The 21,236-nt window shown below is 39.3% G+C and overlaps 4 protein-coding genes across 11 annotated transcripts in view; 2 read left to right on the top strand and 2 right to left on the bottom strand.

Annotated features, from left to right (window-relative positions):
- The window catches only part of LOC135110611 (uncharacterized), an 86,604-nt gene extending 85,295 nt beyond the window's left edge, over nt 1–1,309 (top strand). The window contains exons 7-8 of the mRNA XM_064023133.1: nt 348–434; nt 800–1,309. The gene's annotated coding sequence lies outside the window, so the exon portion shown is untranslated. The remainder of the gene's footprint in view (nt 1–347; nt 435–799) is intronic.
- On the bottom strand, nt 486–11,864 carry LOC135110596 (uncharacterized). 5 transcript variants are annotated; one of them, XR_010273331.1, is made up of 5 exons: nt 11,386–11,864; nt 5,674–5,775; nt 4,517–4,642; nt 1,627–4,292; nt 486–1,577 (listed from the first exon to the last, which is right to left on the bottom strand). XR_010273331.1 is itself a non-coding variant. In XM_064023104.1 (4 exons), exon 4 carries the CDS (start codon nt 3,912–3,914, stop codon nt 3,441–3,443), a length of 474 nt encoding a protein of 157 aa, XP_063879174.1. In that variant the 5' UTR covers nt 3,915–4,292; nt 4,517–4,642; nt 5,674–5,775; nt 11,235–11,864; the 3' UTR covers nt 486–3,440. The 5 variants fall into 5 exon arrangements, 4 of the variants coding, with proteins under 4 accessions (XP_063879174.1, XP_063879164.1, XP_063879188.1 ...); XM_064023104.1 differs by having other exon boundaries at nt 486–4,292; nt 11,235–11,864; XM_064023094.1 differs by having other exon boundaries at nt 486–4,292; nt 11,331–11,864.
- Nucleotides 11,865–12,618: 754 nt separating this feature from the next.
- LOC135110585 (pre-mRNA-splicing factor SPF27-like) lies at nt 12,619–17,191 on the bottom strand. Of its 2 annotated transcripts, none has more exons than XM_064023054.1 (6): nt 17,090–17,191; nt 16,812–16,929; nt 16,293–16,385; nt 15,683–15,855; nt 15,045–15,155; nt 12,619–12,915 (listed from the first exon to the last, which is right to left on the bottom strand). In XM_064023054.1, exons 2-6 carry the CDS (start codon nt 16,884–16,886, stop codon nt 12,729–12,731), a joined length of 639 nt encoding a protein of 212 aa, XP_063879124.1. In that variant the 5' UTR covers nt 16,887–16,929; nt 17,090–17,191; the 3' UTR covers nt 12,619–12,728. The 2 variants fall into 2 exon arrangements, with proteins under 2 accessions (XP_063879124.1, XP_063879133.1); XM_064023063.1 differs by having other exon boundaries at nt 16,812–16,951; nt 17,090–17,171.
- A 39-nt stretch (nt 17,192–17,230) lies between these two features.
- On the top strand, nt 17,231–21,057 carry LOC135110569 (uncharacterized). Of its 3 annotated transcripts, none has more exons than XM_064023022.1 (9): nt 17,231–17,876; nt 18,077–18,241; nt 18,386–18,487; nt 18,584–18,732; nt 18,893–19,038; nt 19,153–19,284; nt 19,461–19,659; nt 19,749–19,920; nt 20,072–21,057. In XM_064023022.1, exons 3-9 carry the CDS (start codon nt 18,400–18,402, stop codon nt 20,362–20,364), a joined length of 1,179 nt encoding a protein of 392 aa, XP_063879092.1. In that variant the 5' UTR covers nt 17,231–17,876; nt 18,077–18,241; nt 18,386–18,399; the 3' UTR covers nt 20,365–21,057. The 3 variants fall into 3 exon arrangements, with proteins under 3 accessions (XP_063879092.1, XP_063879100.1, XP_063879109.1); XM_064023030.1 differs by having other exon boundaries at nt 18,052–18,241; XM_064023039.1 differs by having other exon boundaries at nt 17,233–17,876; nt 18,896–19,038.
- Nucleotides 21,058–21,236: the final 179 nt, after the last annotated feature.

Raw genomic sequence — 21,236 nt, 5'->3', positions numbered from 1 at the left:
CTTGTTCATAAATTCACAACACCCACGCCACGCCACACAACACCTAACCGTAACCACTCCACACACACCACCTCGCCACGCCACAGCTCCAGAGACACCACGCCATGCCACGCCACACCTTACAGATTATTGAGGCACACAAGTCTATATCACGCTCAGTCACTGAACAGTTCATATCCTTCCTAGTCACATCATGTATCATTTGAATTAACTCGTACAGGAACCATACAACCCGTCAGTCACAACGAACAGCACATGCACGGACACAACCGTAAGCGCGCGCGCGCATACAACCACGTCATTGTTTCGCTTTGACAGTTTAGTTTGCTCAACTGTGACAATCATAGTGGTGAAAAAGGTAAAAAGTCCCCTTGCAAGCCAAAAGTACTACATACTGCTGTTCTCAAGCTTAGGATAGCCTAAACAATTCCCAGGTGCGCCCTTTTCCTTGTTCAAGATTTTAAATAGGCAATGAACACGCTAAATACATTTAAATATGGATTTTATTGTAGTACACGTCTAATTTAAATACTAATGCATTCAACATTTCTATTTCGTGTATCACTGCATAAATTTAGCGATTCCCTGCATCCTCGTTATTGAAATGTCCAATATCATAAAGTAAAATCAGTAGCAGTGGGATTGACACGTGCAAGTACATAAGTTGTGGGCATTAACATTCACAACGGTCACATTTACTTGGGGAGCAATGTGTAGTGTAATTTACCAGCAAGTCTCCAGATGTTCCCAATATGTGTAACTTGTGTATACAATTTCAGGATTGTATGACTTGTTACAGATGCTGTCTTGCCAACAACGATGTCCGTGCTAATGGAAGAAAGGCTTTTAAGCAAGGAAAAGGAGACCACATTTCTGCTTCAGAGATTCTGATGCCTTCTAGAGTATAAGGCCACTGCTCAAGAAGGGGAGAAGTCATCCCTCAGCCTTGGATTTTGTTGGTCCTCCACTCACTTGTACCTCATATAAGGAACTAGTAAGACTGTGTTAGCTAGCTGTGATGCTGGTACATAAGCTGCAATGTTCAAAGTCCTGGAGACTCCACAACTCAGATGAATGTCTTGTTGATTTTTTTTTTTTTTTCTTTATATAAAATAACTTACCTTACAAACCATGTGATCATTCTCTGGATAGTCTTCCTAGTATTGTAATTATTACAAACCATGTGGTCTTTCTCCGGAGAGACTTCCTAGTATTGTAATTAACATTTGTATCTTCACAAACCTACAGCAGCCATGTCATGGCACTAAACAGTTGTATTAGCTTGAAATAAACCAACTGTGCTGCAGAATTTTTGTATCTTCATACACCTACAGCAGCCATGCTGTCATGGCACTAAATGTATTGGCTTGAAATAAACCTTACAACATGCAGTAAAACATGATACAGTAACTGACATAGTGGTGACATCAGATAATGGTAAATAAAGGAATTTTGTTTTTTGCATTTTTGCAAAATGTAGGCTTTTGTTACTTGCATAGGTCCTTAATTGCTGTACATGCCTATAAATCTTTGGAGTCCAGACCAGATTATACATACATCTTTGGAGTCCAGACTGCCTATACATCTTTGGAGTCCAGACATGTACATCTTTGGAGTCCAGACTGCCTATACATCTTTGGAGTCCAGACTGACTATACATCTTTGGAGTCCACACCAGATTATACACCTTTGGAGTCCAGACTCAATCTGGTCTGTTCATTTATCAACAGATGTATTTTTTTTAAACTGAAACCTAACTGCTCTGATTCTGCATTTCATCACTTCAATTTGAATTCACTGAATTATTTTATTAATTACACTTAAGCCCCTTCCACACAAGGAGCAAATGCACAATGGGCAGACACAGTTGCCAATTTTGTGGTGTGGATGACATCATAGACAAGGAAACCACAGGCAAACCATCCATCACTGTGCCCATTGCTGAGGCACTGGAAGGGTGCCTGACTACGGACCACACTGTGTACACAATGTTACAAGCCATTACTATGAACTCTGTGGGTATTTGTGGGCACGTAAAGTGTCACGTGACTTTCCAGACCACAATGTTTTATTTTCCAACCACTTTTACACCATTGTTTCTTCTCTCTCCTGTCTCCTGTCCTTTTTCTTCCTGCTTCTTCATGCTCATAGCAAGTTCTTCATGCACACAGCAAGCAAGCAATAATTATGGTACACAAAGCTAATCGTTTAGCTTTTAAACTGTCCAGCGATGATTCTTACGTCCCATGTTGTCGTACTGAACACACCAAGTTCGGCCCATTGGCCAACATTGCCTGACACAGCTCTGACTGCCTTCTGCCCAGCCAATGTCTGGTTCAAATCACATGTTCACTTGCCTGTGCCTACTGCCTGCTTTAATTGGACTGTTTGATTTGGTAATACTTTAAAAGCAAGAGAATTACGGGCAAATCCGAGTGCCCGCAGTGCATTTGCCCCTCATGTGGAAGGGGCTTTAAATGACAAATGGTTATTGTTACACTTAATCGTTACACTTCAATGACAAATGACAAGTTACACTTAAGGTTACATGTGTAGCCTACATGTGATAATTATTGGTCTCTGCCTTAGTGGCAATGAGGTGGACAGCCACTATCTGCCACTGCTACTCCCCTGGCATCGTAGGGAAGTGCATTATCCCAGCAGAGGAGGCTTGTCCCCAGGCCAATCCTACCTTGAAACCCTCCACTGGGCAGCCAGACCTGCCAGACATGCCCCTGATCTCACCTCAACCTGGCTGGCTGTCAGCCAGGGTCCTGCTGATCTTCTCAGGACCTGTGGTGTGGTTAGCAGGCTGCATCTGTATCTCACACTGGTGCGACTTCCCCTCCCTGTGCTGTAGGCTGTAGTGCACTAGCTGTTGGATCAGGTACCTACCCCTCCAGGACCCTCCATGTGTAGATGGCTTGGTAACTGTCCCTCTGTCATTGCTAGGAGTATAACCCCAGCTCCCAGAGTCTGTCCCAGAAGTTGATGCATCTCATGCCCTTTGCACTGCCTCCTCCTGTTGGATGACCACAGCTGGCTGCACTGGGGCCCTTCACAGGGTCAGCAGTGTTTTGGACTCTCTGCTGGTGAAGGTCCTCAACACCCAGCCTGTCATACTCTTGGCTCACAATGGTCTGCTCACAATGATATCACCAATGAATGATGTGAGGAGTAAGTCTGTCACTTCCTCATTGATGTCAAGCATGTGCACTAGGAACAGAAGAGGGCCAGGACTAATTCCCGTGGGAGTCTGCTAATTACTTCTGCTTCCTCTAATCTGCACCCATCCACTGCAACTGCTTGCTGGCATCTTGTGAGGAAGTTGTGGATCCAGACACCCAGCTTGTCTGTTATGCCAAGGGCCTTGATCTTGTGTAGTAGTATACCATGATCCACTCTGTCAAAAGCTTTGGTAATGTCTAGGAACATGACATCTACATTTTCATCCTCAGCCAGACTGTGCAGTACACATAGTGTGCCAGGAGCTTACACAAGTAGGACCTTCCCTTCCTGAAGCCATGCTGATTGTCGCTGTGTAGGTGGTGCTCCTCCATGTGCACTGTGATCCTGTCTCTAACACACTTTTCAAATACTTTGATGAGGTGATAGTTACTGGCCTGTAGTTGTTTGGCAGGCTCTTGTCTCCTACCTTGTATATAAGGCACATGGTTGCCTTCTTCAGCTGTGCTGGTAGTTCCAACTCCTTCATCCATGGAGCAGCGCCAGAGTATACACAGGGGTTGGGCTAGAGCTGAGCTGCACTTGATAAGAACAACTGCTGGCACACCATCTGGTCCTGTTGCAGCATTGGGTTTTATTTCACTGATGGCCCTCTCCATGTCCTCTTCAGTGACAGTGATGTCTGTTAGCTGCAGCTTGTCCTGTGGTGCATCCTCTGTGAAGTCCATGGATTATGTACAGTTTTGTCCTGCTTGAACACCTGGTTGTACTGGAGAAACAGTAGCTGGCAGACTGTCTTGTGATCTCTTGACAAGTTTCCATCAGTGTCCTGTAGTGAGTCAATCTGAGATTCAGTTTTCGAGTGGCGCTTACAGTACCCAAGAAAGTATTTTGGGTTCCATCTTATGTTTACTGCCCTTGTTTCTTCTCTAGCTCTTTGGTCTGCATGGGACTGCTTTATTCTTTCCTCTAGTTCTGATATTTTTCTCTCTTCCTCTCCTCAGTATGCACACACCTCAGTTGTTTATTAAGGATGATCCTCTTCTTCATTAGCATTTTCCTGTTCCTGGGTATCTGGGAGCATTTGGTGGTCAGCCTCCTCGTCTCTGGAATGTGGACACTGCATATATCCAGTGGTAATTAATGTCTACATCTTATGTACTTTTAGTATGGGTCAATGTCATAAGTTACAACTCTTTACAAAACTTTCACCATGCAGAAGAAGAAATTGGCTTGCCACATCCCTCACTCTGCAAGCTTTCAACACAGATCCTCCATTCTTCCCACTAAGCAACAAGTGATTTGTACACATTCTAGCCTCAGTGCTTACCTGGAGGTGTTATAAGATAACAGGTAACAAACAGCTGCTGTCTCCCTGTAACCTCCAGCATCAATCTTCAGCTATGCCTTGAAAGTGATACCTTCTGTGTCCTGACCTTCACTGTCCATTGTCACCCTGGAAAAAATGCAAACCAGAGTGATAGAGCACAGACCCCTCAAACCACAAGCCAGGATACAACAACAATAAAGAAAGAAAGAAAGAAAGAAAGAAAGAAAGAAAAAGAAAGAAAGAAAAAGGAAAAAAATAAAAACATGAATAAAATCAAAATAAATTAATAAAGAAAAAATAAAGAAATATGAATACGTCAAAATAAATTTAAAGTGCAAAAATTACTATGAAAAAATGTATAAAGTTCAAACATTGCCATCAATCATAGGAATTTAATAATTGATTAAGCAATGTTAGTGGAAGAACATAATGACAATACAAGTACAATTAAAAATTTCACAAAAGGAAAAGTTCCAGTAGTTTTCTCATATAGGCATTGTAACTGATGTTGCTGTGACAAAAGTCAAACAAATATATGGAAAAAAAATTCTCCTCTCCTTGTGTAACTCCTGATTCACAGCCAGTGTGTTGTTAGGAGTGTTTAAAGTAGAAGAATGGTCAGACCTCATCTAGATTATAATGTACAGTCTTAGTCTGCATATTACAGGAAGGATATAGGCCTATCAGAATCAGTACATAGGAGAAAGACTAAAAGGACACAGGGGATGAGGGCTATTCCTTATAAAACGAGACAGATTTTTAAATTTACACTACTTAGAGAGGCACAGGTTAAGAGGGGACCTGATAGAAGTCTAAGCGATGTAGTGGATATAACAAAAGTGACATAAACAAAATGCTTAGGATCAGTAATCATGATAGAACAAGAACTAATGGGTTCAAGCTTTAAAGCTGAAATTTAAAAAGAGATAGGTAGGAAGGAATTGTGGTAGATGAATGGAATGTATTCAGTAATCAGGTTGATAGTGCCGAGTCTTTAGGAAGCTTTAAAAGATTAGACAAAATTATGGACGGGAATGATATGTGGAAAACGAAGATATGTTTCAAACAAGGACTGCCATATGTAGGCCTGATGGCTTCTTGCAGCTTCCCTTATTTTCCTATGTTCTTTCATTATAACTTATAACACCATCACTAACCTGCACTTATCCTCCTCCAGAGCAATTCTTCCCTGCTAAGCCAGTGCTCCTAGGTTCACCCAGCTGGTCATCCTTCCTTGGGATTGATTGATAAATGTGTACCTGGAGAAACACAGGAAAGATAAACTAAGAAAAACCATGGCCCTGTGTCCTGGGGTAAAGAATATCATCCACCACAGGCTCAGCAGCCAAAAGACAGAGATGAGTACCGAGGCCATGAGCAACTATAGCATATGCCCAAGACTCCAACTTTACTTGATGATACATAAAAAAAACACACAACACAAGAGACAACATACTACCTAAAGTTAACTGCAGTGTTTTGCAGAGTCCTACATAAAAAGGACTTAGGAGTTACTGATAATCATGTGAATTTTCAAAAGCACAATAATAAAATGGTAAATAAAGGATATCAAACTAAGAGTGTGATCCACAAGTTTTATATTTCTCGATTTTCCATCATTCCAAACTTTAAAATTTATCTAATTGTGGAGTATGCCTAGCCAGTTTGGTTACTATACCAGGAAGATGATAGAGAATCAATTGAAAATACTCTCTGCTAATCAAAATTACCTCCAGGATTATGAAGTGAAAAAAATTGGATATGACAACCATGCTGTATTACAGACTGCATGGGGAATATGACTAATAGATAAGAAATTCTACATGGATACTACAACATAGAGACTAATACTGTATATAATATGTTTGAGATAGGAGAAGGACTAAACTGTGGGAACAAACAAACTATTCAAATTAAGAAGCAGAGCAAGACTCTGCCAAATTGATTTTTCATTAAGAAAAGTAGATATTTGAACAGCTAATCAGATTGGGTTATTGAAGCCAACATTGTAACAAATAAATAAATAAATAGATAAATGAACAAATAAATAAATAAATAAATAATAATAACATGCAGAGCGAAGTTTTGTATGGAGGTTGTTTAATTTTGAGCGGTCCAGCCCAGCCCAATAACACTGTTCAAACACTAACATCTCGTGAACAATGTGGCAGTTGTAATGAAATTTGCACCATATGATAGCACAGCTCCATCAATTTTATAAGATATAGTTTTCATCTCTTCTATTCCCTTAAGTTAATAGCTAACTTGCAAAAAGTAAAAAGGTATAAAAAATGGGATTTTATAAAATGAATATCAATTTTCTGCAATTTTCACCAACTTTTGTTTGCCTCAACAAGTGCAGACACATACCACTGAACACAATGAAATTTCCTATTCAACAGTATACAGCACAACCGTTCAGCTCTCACAAAGTTCTTAGCTAGAATGATTTGAATATTAGTGAAGTGTGTGATGTGCAGAGTGCTTCTACTGTTTCATTACTGATTTCACTCATCAATTGCCTTTTACTGGTAATAATAATAATAATAATAATAATAATAATAATAATAATAATAATAATAATAATAATAATAATAATAATAATAATAATAATAATATTATTATTATTATTATTATTATTATTATTATTATTAATATTAATATTATTATTATTAATAATAATAATAATAATAATAATAATAATAATAATAATAATAATAATAATAATAATAATAAAGAAAGCTTGATAAACATAGAAGTAACCAAGATGTAAATTATGGCTCTACTGAGCCTTTGCAGACAAAGTATTTGGTATAAGTATTTCTGTCTCCACACACTACAACTCTTTTGGGACTGTAACCACCTTTTGTGGACTTTTTTTTTTTGCCATCCTTTTATTGTCCTTGGCCTGAATTCCCTTATATAATATAATATAATATAATATATATATATATATATATATATATATATATATATATATATATATATATATATATATATATATATATATATATATATATATATATATATATAATAACTACTGCTGAGTTTTGTGCCAATGTCATCTTGATTATCTAACATACTATAAATCACGTCTTTTTTTTTTTTTTATGTAAGGGTCACTGGTCATGAGGGTAAAAAATCCCACTGAGATTCCAGTCCCAAAAGAAATGTCAAAAGGACCATCAAAAATTAAAGGATAAGTGTTTTGAAATCTTCCTCTTGAAAGAGTTCAAGTCACAGGAAGGAGGAAATACAGAAGCAGGCAGGGAGTTCCAGAGTTTACCAGAGATAGGGATGAATGACTGAGAATACTGGTTAACTCTTGCATTAAAGAGGTGGACAGAATAGGGATGAGAGAAAGAAGAAATTCTTGTGCAGCAAGGCCAAAGGAGGACGGGAGGCATACAGCTAGCAAGATCAGAAGAGCAGTTAGTATAAAAATAATGGTAGAAGATATTCAGATGAGTCCAAATTGCTGCGTGAAGCCAAAGAATGAAGAAATCAGTATGGTGAACCAGTGGGTGGATCATCTAGGGAGTGCAGCAAGGATGAGAGCGAGTAAATATTACATGCTGCAAGAAGTCTGGAAGAGCATGGCTGATCCAAGCATTATGTATGGTATGGATGTGATTGTGTGGAATGAAAATTAATTAGAGAAGATAGAAGTAGGACAGAACAGAGTAGCAAGGATGGCACTTAATGCACCAAGGTATGCAGCAATAGAGGCCTTGAGAGGGAGCATGGGATGGAGTACTTTTAGAGAGAAACATGCAAAAGCAACCTTGAGGTACAAAGCTAGATTAGAGCAAATGGATGATGTAAGACTAGGGAGAAAGGTGTTTCTGTGGAATGTTAGGAGTAGCAGGTGGGAGAAGAAGTGTGTAAAGAGTGGCTTGGAAACTAGCTGGGCTTTTCAGTGGTTTGAGGGGAGGCATATTGAAAGTGACTGGAGTATGATTGTCAGAAATGGAGAGGGTTTAGAATGTGATGTAAGAAAGTGGAAAAGTGAGATAGACAGAGTGGTGAAGCATGTGGGATTGAGTGAATGGAAGAATAAAATGGAACAAAAGAATACTTTGGAGTGGTATAGAGAGAAAGAGGCCCCAATGTATGAAAAGTGGTATGAGGGAAGCCTGGGTGATCTCTTCCAAGTGGGAAAACAGTGTATGGATGTGAACACAAGGAGTCACAGATGGTCTGAGTCCCGCAGCAAAGTGTGCCAGATGTGTGACATGGGAGAGGATGAGACAGTGGAGCCTGTGGTGCTGGAGTGTGTGAAGTATGCCAGAGACAGGAATGAGATGATACAAGTGGTGCTGAGGGAATTGGGCATGCTAGAGTGGAGAAGACAGGAAGGGAATGGATGGTGTTGCTGCTGGGAATGTGTGGGGAGACAAATGAAAGGATGATTGAGGCTGTGAAAGAGTTCCTGGAGAAAATATGATGTGCTAAATGAAGGAACTAGTGGTGTGATAGATGTTGTATGACTCTGTGTGCCATTTTCTGTTCGTCATTTTTTTTTTTTTTTCTCCCTATAAGTGTATCAATGCAAAGGCCTGACTTGGGAGGAATCCTGAGCCTCCTGTAAGATCAAGATCAAGACAGCACAAGATGCTACACTGCAGCGATAAGAAAGAGGCTGAAGATAGTCAATAAGAGGAAAGTTGATAGGATGAAAAGCTTTTGATTCTACCCTGTCTAAAAGAGCGGTGTGAGTGGAACCCCCCATGCATATGAAGCATACTTCATACATGGACGGATAAGGCCCCTGTACAGAGTTAGCAGCTGTGGGTGGGACAGTGGGGAGTGAGAAAAACTGGTGGAGACGACTCAGAATGACTAATTTCATAGATGTTTTAGCTAGAGATGAGATGTGAAGTTTTCAGTTTGGATTATAAGTAAAGGACAGACCAAAGATGTTCAGTGTAGAAGAGGGAGACAGCCGAGTGTCAATGAAGAAGAGGGGATAGTTGTCTGGAAGGCTGTGTCAAGATAGAGGAAATGAGTTTTTGAGGCAATGAACAATACTAAGTTTGCTCTGCCCCAATCAGAAATTTTAGGGAGATCAGACATCAAGCATTCTGTGGCTTTCTTGCTTGAACTTCCTGAAGGGGTGGATGTTTATGAAAAGACATGAAAAAGTGCAGGGTGGCATCATCAGCATAGAGGTGGATAAGACAAGAAGTTCGGTTTAGAAGATCATTGATGAATAATAGGAAGAGAGTGGGTGACAGGACAGAACCCTGAGGAACACCACTGTTAATAGATTTAGAAAAACAGTGACTGTCTACCACAGCAACAACAGAATGGTCGAAAAGGAAACTTGAAGTGAAGTTACAGAGAGAAGGATAGAAGCCATAGGAGGGTAGTTTGAAAATCAAAGCTTTGTGCCAGACTCTATCAAAAGCTTTTGATATGTCTACGGTAACAGCAAAAGTTTCACCAAAATCTCTTAAAGAGGATAACCAAGACTCAGTAAGGAAAGCCAGATAACCAGTAGAGCAGCCACGATGGAACCCACACTGGCTATCAGACAGAAGGTTGTGAAGTGATAGATGTTTAAGAATCTTCCTGTTGAGGATAGATTAATAACTTTAGATAGGCAGGAAATTAAAGCAACAGGATGATAGTCTGAGGGGGTTAGAATGGTCATCCTTTTTAGGAACAGGATGAATGTAGGCAAACTTCCAGCAAGAAGGAAAGGTAGACATTGATAGACAGAGTTGAATGAGTCTGACTAGACAAGAGGCACAGTTTCTAAGAATAGGAGGGACTCCATCAGCTCCATAAGCCTCCTCAGTCTTTAGGCCAGTGAGGGCATGGAAAACATAACTTAGGCACAAGATCTACACAATGTAATTTTTACAAACTTTCTCCCTAACCTTATTTGAGAGTGGGAGTTTCATCAGGGCTGCTAGGCCATGATCTGAGCAACCCAGGCCAATGAAGGCTCATATTCTGAACTGCTTTGTTCTCTCATTAGTTAGAGTAAATTATTTTATTTACACTATAATCCCCCTATCCACCTAACCTAGCTGGAGTGGCTACACTGCCCTGGGCCCCCTCCAGTGATACTAATCTAACCTAGCCGAGGGGGTTGTATCTTCCTCGACCTCCCCTCAGGGATACTAATCTAACCTATCTTACAGGATTTCGTCTAGGGAATTTTTATGGCAAGTGCCCGTGTCTATTTTGAAAACTATAGATTTCCCACAGAAACTCAATGAGATAAAGTTTCTTAGAATCCAGTATGGTATGCAAAAATCACGTTCTCAATGTTGTAGAGTATGATGGTGTAAATCTAATATAATACCAGAGTTCATATTCTCAAATATTCTGGCGACTTTCCTATTACAACAGTTCAAATGGAATTTCTTGTGGATTTGCACGGGACTTTCACGATTCTAATGGTATTTTAAAAAGTTCTAATGGTATTTTAAAAAGAATTCTGCATAATTACTGGGAAGAGACCCATGAAAACCAAAGGAATTATCTTTGTGGCATTCGAAATTACTCATTATGAGAACACGATGCATTTCAGAGCACGTGCCAGAGATAACTTCTCCGTTCACATGGATTTGTATTTTTTTCACATAAACTAAGCAGAAACCATGTTAAATTACCACCAGAATAGGAACAGCTCATCTTTAATAATAGCATGTTAGAAGTTGCCAAGATAAGTCGCAGACATAACGAAACTTCAAAACTTTTTTACTTTTCCTCTGTGACCTGAAATGGACAGCCTGGCCTCGTTTCCTGGGATACTAGGTAACTCAAGGGCCCTTAACCTTTTCTCACTCGGCCCTTTAACCTCTAGGAACGCTGCCAGGTCCCTACAATGCACTGAAGTAAAGGGAGAAACTCACTGCTCGGTGCTTCGGTTCTATCAAGTATGGCAGGCCATGAGCTCAGTTCAGTTCAGTTGGTATTGTGGGATATTGCCTTTGCAACGGCACCCCTATTTTATTTATTTTTCTACTATTGCTGCTGTTTCTGTCTGATCCTTCTTTTCCAGTGATACTATGATGTTTTTATAGTCTTGTTGTATATTATCTTTATCAGATTAAGAGCTTTTCTAGTATGTTTATGTGATAGGGTTATTGGAGGGGTCTTGTAATGTTTCTAATGTCTTGTAGTTTTGGACAGTATAGCAGAAACTGTTCTAGTTTTCTTCGTTATAGTTACATAATGGGCAGCTTGTTGCTTCATTTCCTTGTTTTCTCCTCCATCCTAACTCCAGGGTCTTGTTCATCGTAGTTGATCGTTGTCAGCGGGATATATCTTTACAACGGAGCATAACTCTTTTGTCTACGCTTATTTTGTGTATTAGGAGGACGCAGTCAAGGAAGAAGATATAAAAAGAAAAATAAATAAATTATATATATATATATATATATATATATATATATATATATATATATATATATATATATATATATATATATATATATATATATATATATATATATATATATATATATATATATATATATATATATATATATATATATATATATATATATATATATATATATATATATATATAATGATGATGATGATGATAATAATAATAATAATAATAATAATAATAATAATAATAATAATTAATAATAATAATAATAATGATAATAATAATAATGCCGTTCTCCCAAAACTAATGACTGGAAGTTACTATAGAATGGTAAATTTATTTCTTTTATCTTTTGTTTCCTCTTCTCACATTTTTATTACCGGTCCTTCGCAACTTTTTTTATTTTTTATTTATTACCTCTTGCTTCAGTTTCAGTTATACCCGAGTTACAATTTTAGGTACCATTTACCAGCTAAGTACCGAGATTCCTGATCTATCAATATTTAAATTTCCTTTATTTCCAAAAGCTGTAAATGTTATTATTACCTAATTTATCTATTTTAATCTTTGCCTCTTCTTACCTAAGTACAAAGTGAGGTCATGGTTCAACTACCCACCTGTAAGTCTTCTTCATTTTTCATTCACGCAAGTCTAGTGCAGGTCTACAGGAATGTTAGTTCTTTATCATCACAGCTGTTCATAATTATACTTAAGATGCTTTGGTTCTTAATGCATTAATTCCCTTAAATATGGATGTAAACACTTTATTAAAGATACCATACTGCTACAATTAAAGTTGGAGAAAACAAAATTAAAATAATTTGTTTGATAAAAATCGGGATATAATTTGAGGTTCATTCAACTGGCTCTTTCCCTTTCCTTCTCTTTCATCTTTGCAATCTCAGCCTCCAGCAGCACACAAGCCTGTTCTATCTCGTAGTTCCTTGACACAAGAGACACCCAGCTGCTCTCCAGGTGCCGAAGCTCCTCACCAGCCTTGGTCTGCATACTCTTTCTCGACCAGTTCAGCTCCTGAATTTCTTTCCTGTAATGTCACAATGATATTAACTAAATCTCTTGACATCTGATGAACATAGCTACTACTTTTCTATTTTCATGCATGTTTATGAAAAATCCCCATACTTTCTACTACCTATATACCTTGTCCTGCTGCCTTCAAATAATTTCTACCCTATTTTTTCATTTACTTTTTTTTTTTTATATATAGGAAGGACACTGGCCAAGGGCAACAAAAATCAAATAGAAAAAAACCCACTGAGATGCCAGTCCTAGAAAAGGTCAGAAGAGCAGTTAGCATGAAAATGGCAGTAAAAGACAGCTAGAGATGCAACATTGTGACTATGAGAGGCTGAAGACAGTCAGTTAGAGGAGAGGAGTTGATGAGACAAAAAGCTTTTGATTTCACCCTGTCTAGAAGAGCGGTATGAGTGGAACCCCCTCAGACATGTGAAGCATACTCCATACATGGACAGATAAGGACCTTAAACAGAGTTAGCAACTGTGGGGGTGAGAAAAACTGGCAGAGACGTCTCAGAACCCCTAACTTTATAGAAGCTGTTTTTAGCTAGAGATGAGATGTGAAGTTTCCAGTTCAGATTATAAGTAAAGGACAGACCGAGGATGTTCAGTGTAGAAGAGGGGGACAGTTGAGTCACTGAAGAAGAGGGGATAGTTGTCTGGAAGGTTGTGTCGAGTTGATAGATGGAGGAATTGAGTTTTTGAGGTATTGAACAATACCAAGTTTGCTCTGCCCCAATCAGAAATTTTAGAAAGATCAGAAGTCAGGCGCTCTGTGGCTTCCCTGCGCGAAATGTTTACTTCCGGAAGGGTTGGATGTCTATGGAAAGACGTGGAAAAGTGCAGGGTGGTATCATCAGCTTAGGAGTGGATAGGAAAAGAAGTTTGGTTTAGAAGGTCATTGATGAATAATAAGAAGAGAGTGGGTAACAGGACAGAACCCTGAGGAACACCACTGTTAATAGATTTAGGAGAACATTGACCGTCTACCACAGCAGCAATAGAATGGTCGGAAAGGAAACTTGAGATGAAGTTACAGAGAGAAGGATAGAAGCCATAGGAGGATAGTTTGGAAATCAAAGCTTTGTGCCAGACTTTTGATATGTCCAAGGCAACAGCAAAAGTTTCATTAAAATCTCTAAATGAGGATAACAAAGAATCAGTAAGGAAAACCAGAAGATCACCAGTAGAGCAGCCTTGACGGAACCCATACTGGCGATCAGATAGAAGGTTGTGAAGTGATAGATGTTTAAGAATCTTCCTGTTGAGGATAGATTCAAAAACTTTAGATAGGCAGGAAATTAAAGCAATAGGACAGTAGTTTGAGGGATTAGAACAGTCACCCTTTTTAGGAACAGGCTGAATGTAGGCAAACTTCCAGCAGGAAGGGAAGGTAGATGTTGACAGACAGAGCTGAAAGATTTTGAGTAGGCAAACATTGTATACATAATATGACCCTTTTGTACATAAATTATCTATCCAACTCTCATTATTCCATTCCATCTCCCCTCTGTCAAAATGTATGAATCCTGACTTTAAAAGTAAAGTAGCCTTTCTTGTCCTTTTCTACCCACAGCACCCTTGTACTTAGGTAGGGGCAGTAAGACATCTTTGGAAGTCAAGACTACTTAACAATCCCCATAAAGAAATAATTATTATATGATTATTAATTTTTTGTCCTCAAAAAAATATTGGATAAAAGTAATTTGTAGGCAAAACCAATAATAAAAAATTGGTAATACACTAGTTGTGAGCAAAAGAAAGCTATTCTTTTTGAAGGGATGCCTGATATGTAGCTTCTGATATTACAAGGTTCATTCACAGCAGTTCCTAAGATAAATTTCAGCACTCAGGAATGAAAACACTCCTGATTAAGAACTGATCTAAAAGCATCTATCATATTCTAAATCTTCACTTCCTTCCTTTTCTCAAAACTTACATTTTATATCCCATTTTTCAGAGGCCACTCTTTTTGCAACTAAACCATCTACATACTTCTGTATCATATATCTTATATTACATATGCAGCAAACAATTAAAAAAAACATATAAATTTGAAGAAAGATGAAAAGGTCCAAAACACTATATTTCAATTATGACAAAACTGTTTGAGTGGTTAGATATGGCAAGCCTTACTTGAGATCCTGAAGGAGGGCCTGGGAACGTGTCAGCATGCTCTGCAGTGAAGCATTGTGGCTCTTCCAGCACTCAGCTCCATACTCACTCATCAACTCCAGATTCATTATCCTGCATCATTACAGTTATTTCAAAACATGGTTTGCATGGAAAAATGACATGCAAGTCATACATATGTGAGTGGCCACAATAAAAAAATAGATAAAAAAATATTGGATATATAAATAATACAAAATTGTAATGAAATATAGACACCTGGAATAAACTAGAGGACGTAATAATTATTATAAGCAAGGAGTTTATCAGCTTCAGGAAAAACTTAACAAACATGGATACAGAGACCATACATATGTGGCTTTGGACAATAAACTACAATTAATAAGTAAATGCATAAAGATGCCTTTACCCTTCCCACATTCACAGAAGAGCAGAATTGCTGGTGTTCTGCTGCTACTGAGGAATAAAATCATAACATCTTGACTCACAACCAAGATGAACGAGGGTTACAGAACAAAGACAAACAGACTCATTTAGCTGTGCCCTTCTGATGATTAAAAAAAAAAAAAAAAAAGGTCTTGTTGCTGCTGAAGTGTACTGGAACATATTTAGATACAAGAATGGTAAGGAAAGACACAAACCTGGTAGCTTGATGCTCCAACTGTGCCATTGAATTATCTACACACTCGCCCCATGCTGCCACATCAGTCATCTTGCCAGGCGGTGGTGGAGGCAGCTCATAACGCTTCATGCTAAGGGTGTCCATGGGCTGCCTGGCTGCTACTCGCTCAAACTCACAACGCATCACCTCAGTCTAGGGCAAAAGCAAGGCAAAATGAAATTCAAATAAGATACATAGGTTACAGAGAAGCAGTGTCCTAAACCTAAAATATGAATTTGGTACAAAAGTAACATGTGATGATATGCATCTTTTCAGGAGAAAGAAAAAATAATAATAACAATAATAATAACTGCAAGTACATAAATAGATTTGGTACTCTTCACTAGAAAGATTTACTGCCTCAAAATTGTCATATTATTTTCTTATGTATCATGCCTTGTTTCTCTCTCTAGCTTTCCACTCCTGCAGGGAAACCAAGGTCACAGCTCCTTGGCTTATATCCTCAACTATTCACCGTTATGCAAAAAAAGGATCAGTGGCATTAAAGAAAGGAAACCAACTTGAGTGAGATGGATGTGCTGACTCCTAGGCCCCCAAGCCAATCCTGATTACTGAAAAAAATTAAGTACCTCAAAAGTGGAGAGGTTGAGAGCTGGAAGATGTTCCAAGTAATTCTTTGTGGGTCGATAACGTTTCTTCTCATCCTCCACCATGGCAAGTGCCTGCAAAAAGAGGAGCTTTAGTTGATTAACATGTAAGGTTTTTAAGATGAAAAAGCTACAACACACATCTGAGTTCAAATTTAACCAAATGAACTTGAAAATTAGAAGAATGGAAACTGGTGAAGTTGATGTAACAAGCAGGTTTGCGCAAAGCTAAAAAAGGCTAGAAACTTCATAGAAGATGTTGAAAGATGGAATGAGACCACTAGAGCTGCCTTTTGTTGGTCAACAGGCTATTAGTCTCAATGGTGGTACATTTGTTGACAAGAATGTCATCATTGACTTGTGAGATCAGGAGTGGAGCCATTGGTAGAGCTCCCCCCCACCCCCCCGACCTAGTTGAGTGGAGTATGTCTGGTGTCCTATTCTAGTTTTCTCACCAGAGAAGGGCACCAGGTACTCTCCACCAGTGCCTACTATACTCACCGCCTCCCTGACGCCTGGCTCGTCATAACCCGTGTCAATGTAGGGCAGGGCGTCCACAATCACGTCATGGCTCATCGTGGAGGGCAAATGCAAGCACCACGCTTCTTGGACACAGTACCTACGGAATGAATAACAGTAAACTACAGTGAGTAGACTCGAAGATTTATCAATGTTTCGTCCTACATTATATTGCACTTATTTCTATTTTGTGATCAGGTATGATTTATGAGGCTCTCTTCCTATTCCTGCTGATTTAAGATTTCCTTAGCAAATATTACCTCTCCCGTTAGCCTGAAGACCCAAGTTCTCAGCCTCAGTACACACAACCACGCCAAAATCCAAACATTCGGCTCGGCGGTGTTTGCGTCGCTTAACTCCAGGGTAGATAAGCGACTACGGTCAGAGAGAAATGTAGTGTTTTATCAGTAACTTAGAAAAATTGTTTGATTTTTATTTATTTATTTATTTATTTTTTTTTTATATTATATGATACACGAATATGTGACTGCAATGACAATTATCATAACAAAATCCATATCGTTTTCTTATTTCTTTGTATAACTTGCCATATACCTTTTAATATCTTTAAGGTTGGTTGTCAGGAACCGATACATAGAAGGTATTCTCCATCCAAGATATTCATGCATCCTGATTTCACAAAATTAGCCGATTCACTCACTTGATTTACTCGACTAGCTGCCATTAATTGGCATACAATATATCATAGTAGCGAAAGGCCAGTGTTAGGTGGAAGCAGCTCATGTCTGAAGGCATATCAGTTCCCAAGTAAGACAACAATAAGTGCACAGTACAAAAATGTCTGGGTTGTGTCCTGTTCAGATTTAAAGGCACACTCCCTATCGTGACTCAAAATAACGTACGTACATTACATTTTCACCTCTCGGTCATCAAATCCCCACCTCTCAGGGCTCTTACTCTGCCTCGATCAGTGCTACCTTGGACCCAGTTGAGGTGGTTACTCTCCCTCTCATCCTGGATGTCAGGCCTTATTTTTGGTTCCGACTAGAATCTACAGGGACGATTGATTAAATCATTACAACCCCAGTAAGTATGTTCAGTTATATTTTGAGAAAACATCATACCGAATATCTGTTTCTGGCTGGCATCACGCATACTTTGAGTTATATTGCTATAGGTTAGGTACATTAAAATGTTATGATGTGATTAGTTTATGTACCCATAGTAATTTCTGTATCCTCCCCAACCTCCACTAAACGAGAATGGGGGCATACCCTTTCTTTAAGTGCCTCAGAGTATCAACGCCATCCCTGAAGCCTCGCTGGTGACTGATCAATACAGCTCTTCTCCCGCCCCATTCTGCTGGAGAGAGAGAGAGAGAGAGAGAGAGAGAGAGAGAGAGAGAGAGAGAGAATACGTCGCAAGCCGCTTCACTGTAGCTCGTGTCCCTTGTAAGTAGGAAATATGTAATAGATATATGGAAAAAAAAAGAAGGAAAAAGTAATTAAGTCCATAAAGAGAACTAATGTTTGTTGTAAAATTGTATTCTTTATGTATTATTGCCTAAATTGACTCATTTGTATGAGGATTTCCAGTCAGGGAGTGATGAATGGAGAGTAACAGAAAAATAGCCACCGTGCAAATGGGTAGCTGGCGACGACGCTCCGGCAGATCTACCCGGAAATGCTTGATTGCAGGTATACGTCTGACGAATTAACGTGCGTAAATATTGGATGTTACATTTTTCGCTACTGATTTTGTGAGAGGGAGATTATTCTGTTTTTGAGTTTCAGTATTGGTGGTGGTGGTGACGGCCGCTGGGCTGGTAATACTAATGGGGGCGGTAGAGCAAGCAGCCTCTCCCGGCACTGCTGGAGTACAGGCAGAGCTGAACTGGCACCGGCACTCCTCCATGGCAGATGATCACACGTCGCCCGACCTGGTAAGTAAATCAACCATGCAAAGAGAAACAAAATGCCATCTTAACATCTATTCCCTTGGAGAAATAAAAAAATAATAGAAATAATGATAATAATAATAATAATAATAATAATAATAATAATAATAATAATAATAATAATAATCCTATCCACTTTCGAAAGCAGAAAGGGCCAGGGATAGTGGTGGTTAAAGTTAGCAAAAGTGAAAGCCTGCTGGAGAGGTTACTGAACGGAGCGGGTGTCTCAAATATTATTACCTTGGATATGAATCAGCCGGCATCGAGCGACGTAACGTGCTTCCATACCAAGTGAGTAACGGATAGCGCCACTTTTGAGAGAGAGAGAGAGAGAGAGAGAGAGAGAGAGAGAGAGAGAGAGAGAGAGAGAGAGAGAGAGAGATTAATATTAACTTTTTCCAACAGGACTGAGCCAAGTTACGCTGTCTGTCCTCACCCCTCCACACTAGACCGCCACATTTCGAACCAGCTGAGGACGGAGGGCGTGTGGCAACCTCGCACCCTTGCTTTACTCGCCACTGCCTTACATCACTACCCGTCAGTGGCGCTGCCTATCTGTATAAGGATAAAATTATATATTAATCAATTCCATGTGTACTTGCAATTGTTATTTCTTCATATGAAACTATGGCATCAGCAACAGGAGAGAGAGAGAGAGAGAGAGAGAGAGAGAGAGAGAGAGAGAGAGAGAGAGACTATTTAATAACTTTTAGGTCCAGTACTCTGGTTGATGTCGGGGCTCATGTCGGAGTGTTCAGCCTTTATGGGGCGCGCCTCGGAGCGACTGTATTAGCAGTAGAACCTGTTTGGACATCGGCTGTGCGTCTTCACGCTGGTGCGGCTGCAGGAGGTGTCTCTGGACGTGTCAAAATACTCTTCCACGCTATGACTGGCGAGGCGACTCAAGTCAAAGTAAGTCTGATTATTATTAAAGACGCAAAATTATCTGCTGTTTCGATACCTTTGGGGTTAAGAGGTGATTATGAATACTCCTTCCTCAGCTAAAGTACAAGGATGGTAATCTTGGAGGCACATCCGTGGTGGAAGTCACTCCGCAGGATGCAGATTCCCCTCGCTCCTCGGGACGCCCCGAATTGATCACTTCTATAACACTCGATTCCTTGTCACCTCTCATTAGTAATACCTCAGTCATTATCCTCAAGATTGACACCGGTGAGCAGCCAGCGTGATTATTGCATGGTGATTGTGATTCTTGATATACATTGCTTTCTTGAAATGTTGCTTTCCTCAACCTTCAGTGAACCTTGATAATGGTACTGTGATAATGTCTCTGAACTTACAACATTCATTTATGCTTTTCCAGAGGGAAGGGAATGTGATACGATATCAGGTGGGCGGGAACTGCTCACCTCTCACTTCACGCCTTATATCTTCATGGAATGGGCGGTGATGGCCAACAACCGACACAAGTACCACGCTCCCTGCAGTCCTAACCACCTTCAGGAAATGGTTGAGTGGCTGACATCCCGAGGCTACCACGCCCACATCTCCAAGTCCGGGGCCCCTCTTATTCCCGCTAAAGTGGATTCATGGAGGGTGGGGGACATCTACTGGAAACATTCAACGGCTCCATCCCTCCACCCTTCCGCCCACTAACCACTTATCATGTATTCCTCTTTACACAAAATTATTTTCTCCGTATACCTGGTCAAAGGCAAGGAGTTTTTTATTATTTTTAGAAAATGTGGTGTGATAGTGAACAGTATTGGAATGTATATTATGAAACTTGGAAGCTCCACAGGCTTTCAAAGACAGAAAAGCAACAATAGAACATATAAACATGTCCATGGTGAGGCTTACATCTCGCGGTTATTTTTTTCCGCCGCAACAGTAAGGTACTTAAAATGAGACGCCTACAATATCAATGACTGGACAACATGGGGTGGAAACTCCTGCCAGATGCTCATTGCTCAAGGATCAAGAAGAAAGACGAGTTTCCACTTGTCATATTTGGTGTCCATATTTTTAATTAAAGTTTCAAGGTGGCAGCTGAGAATATTCCAGGTGATGTGTTAAAATAATTAGGTAGTGGGATTTGAGCAGGCACATCAAGCTCAGCGTGGTTATGAAGTGATGGAATTAAATAAGATAAGAAAATAAGTTCACTTAAAGAAATTGTAAGATGCAATCAAAATAAATTAGTAAAAGCAGATTCATTACAATGAATAATATGATTTCCTCTTCTTTGGTCAATTATTGTAATATATGCCATGCATCCATTTATGTTGATAGTCTTTGCTTATAAATATTGTACATAGTGAAATAATTACATTAAAAAAATGAAATGAATGTGAGAAAGTGTCATGATTACCTTCTAACAACAGTGTTTAATACTTCATGGTGGGCATTTTGATGACGGCCATTTGAAAAAGGTCATTTATTAATGTAAGGCCCAAATTGCAAAACAGCATTTTATATGAAAGAAATTCCTCCCTTAGCAATTGCCCAAGTTAATACACACTCAGATG

The sequence above is a fragment of the Scylla paramamosain genome, chromosome 2 (assembly GCF_035594125.1).
Source record: "Scylla paramamosain isolate STU-SP2022 chromosome 2, ASM3559412v1, whole genome shotgun sequence".
Classification (NCBI taxonomy): Eukaryota; Metazoa; Arthropoda; class Malacostraca; order Decapoda; family Portunidae; genus Scylla; species Scylla paramamosain.
Note: the sequence above shows the minus strand (reverse complement) of the source record. Positions and strands in the feature narration are given on the sequence as shown.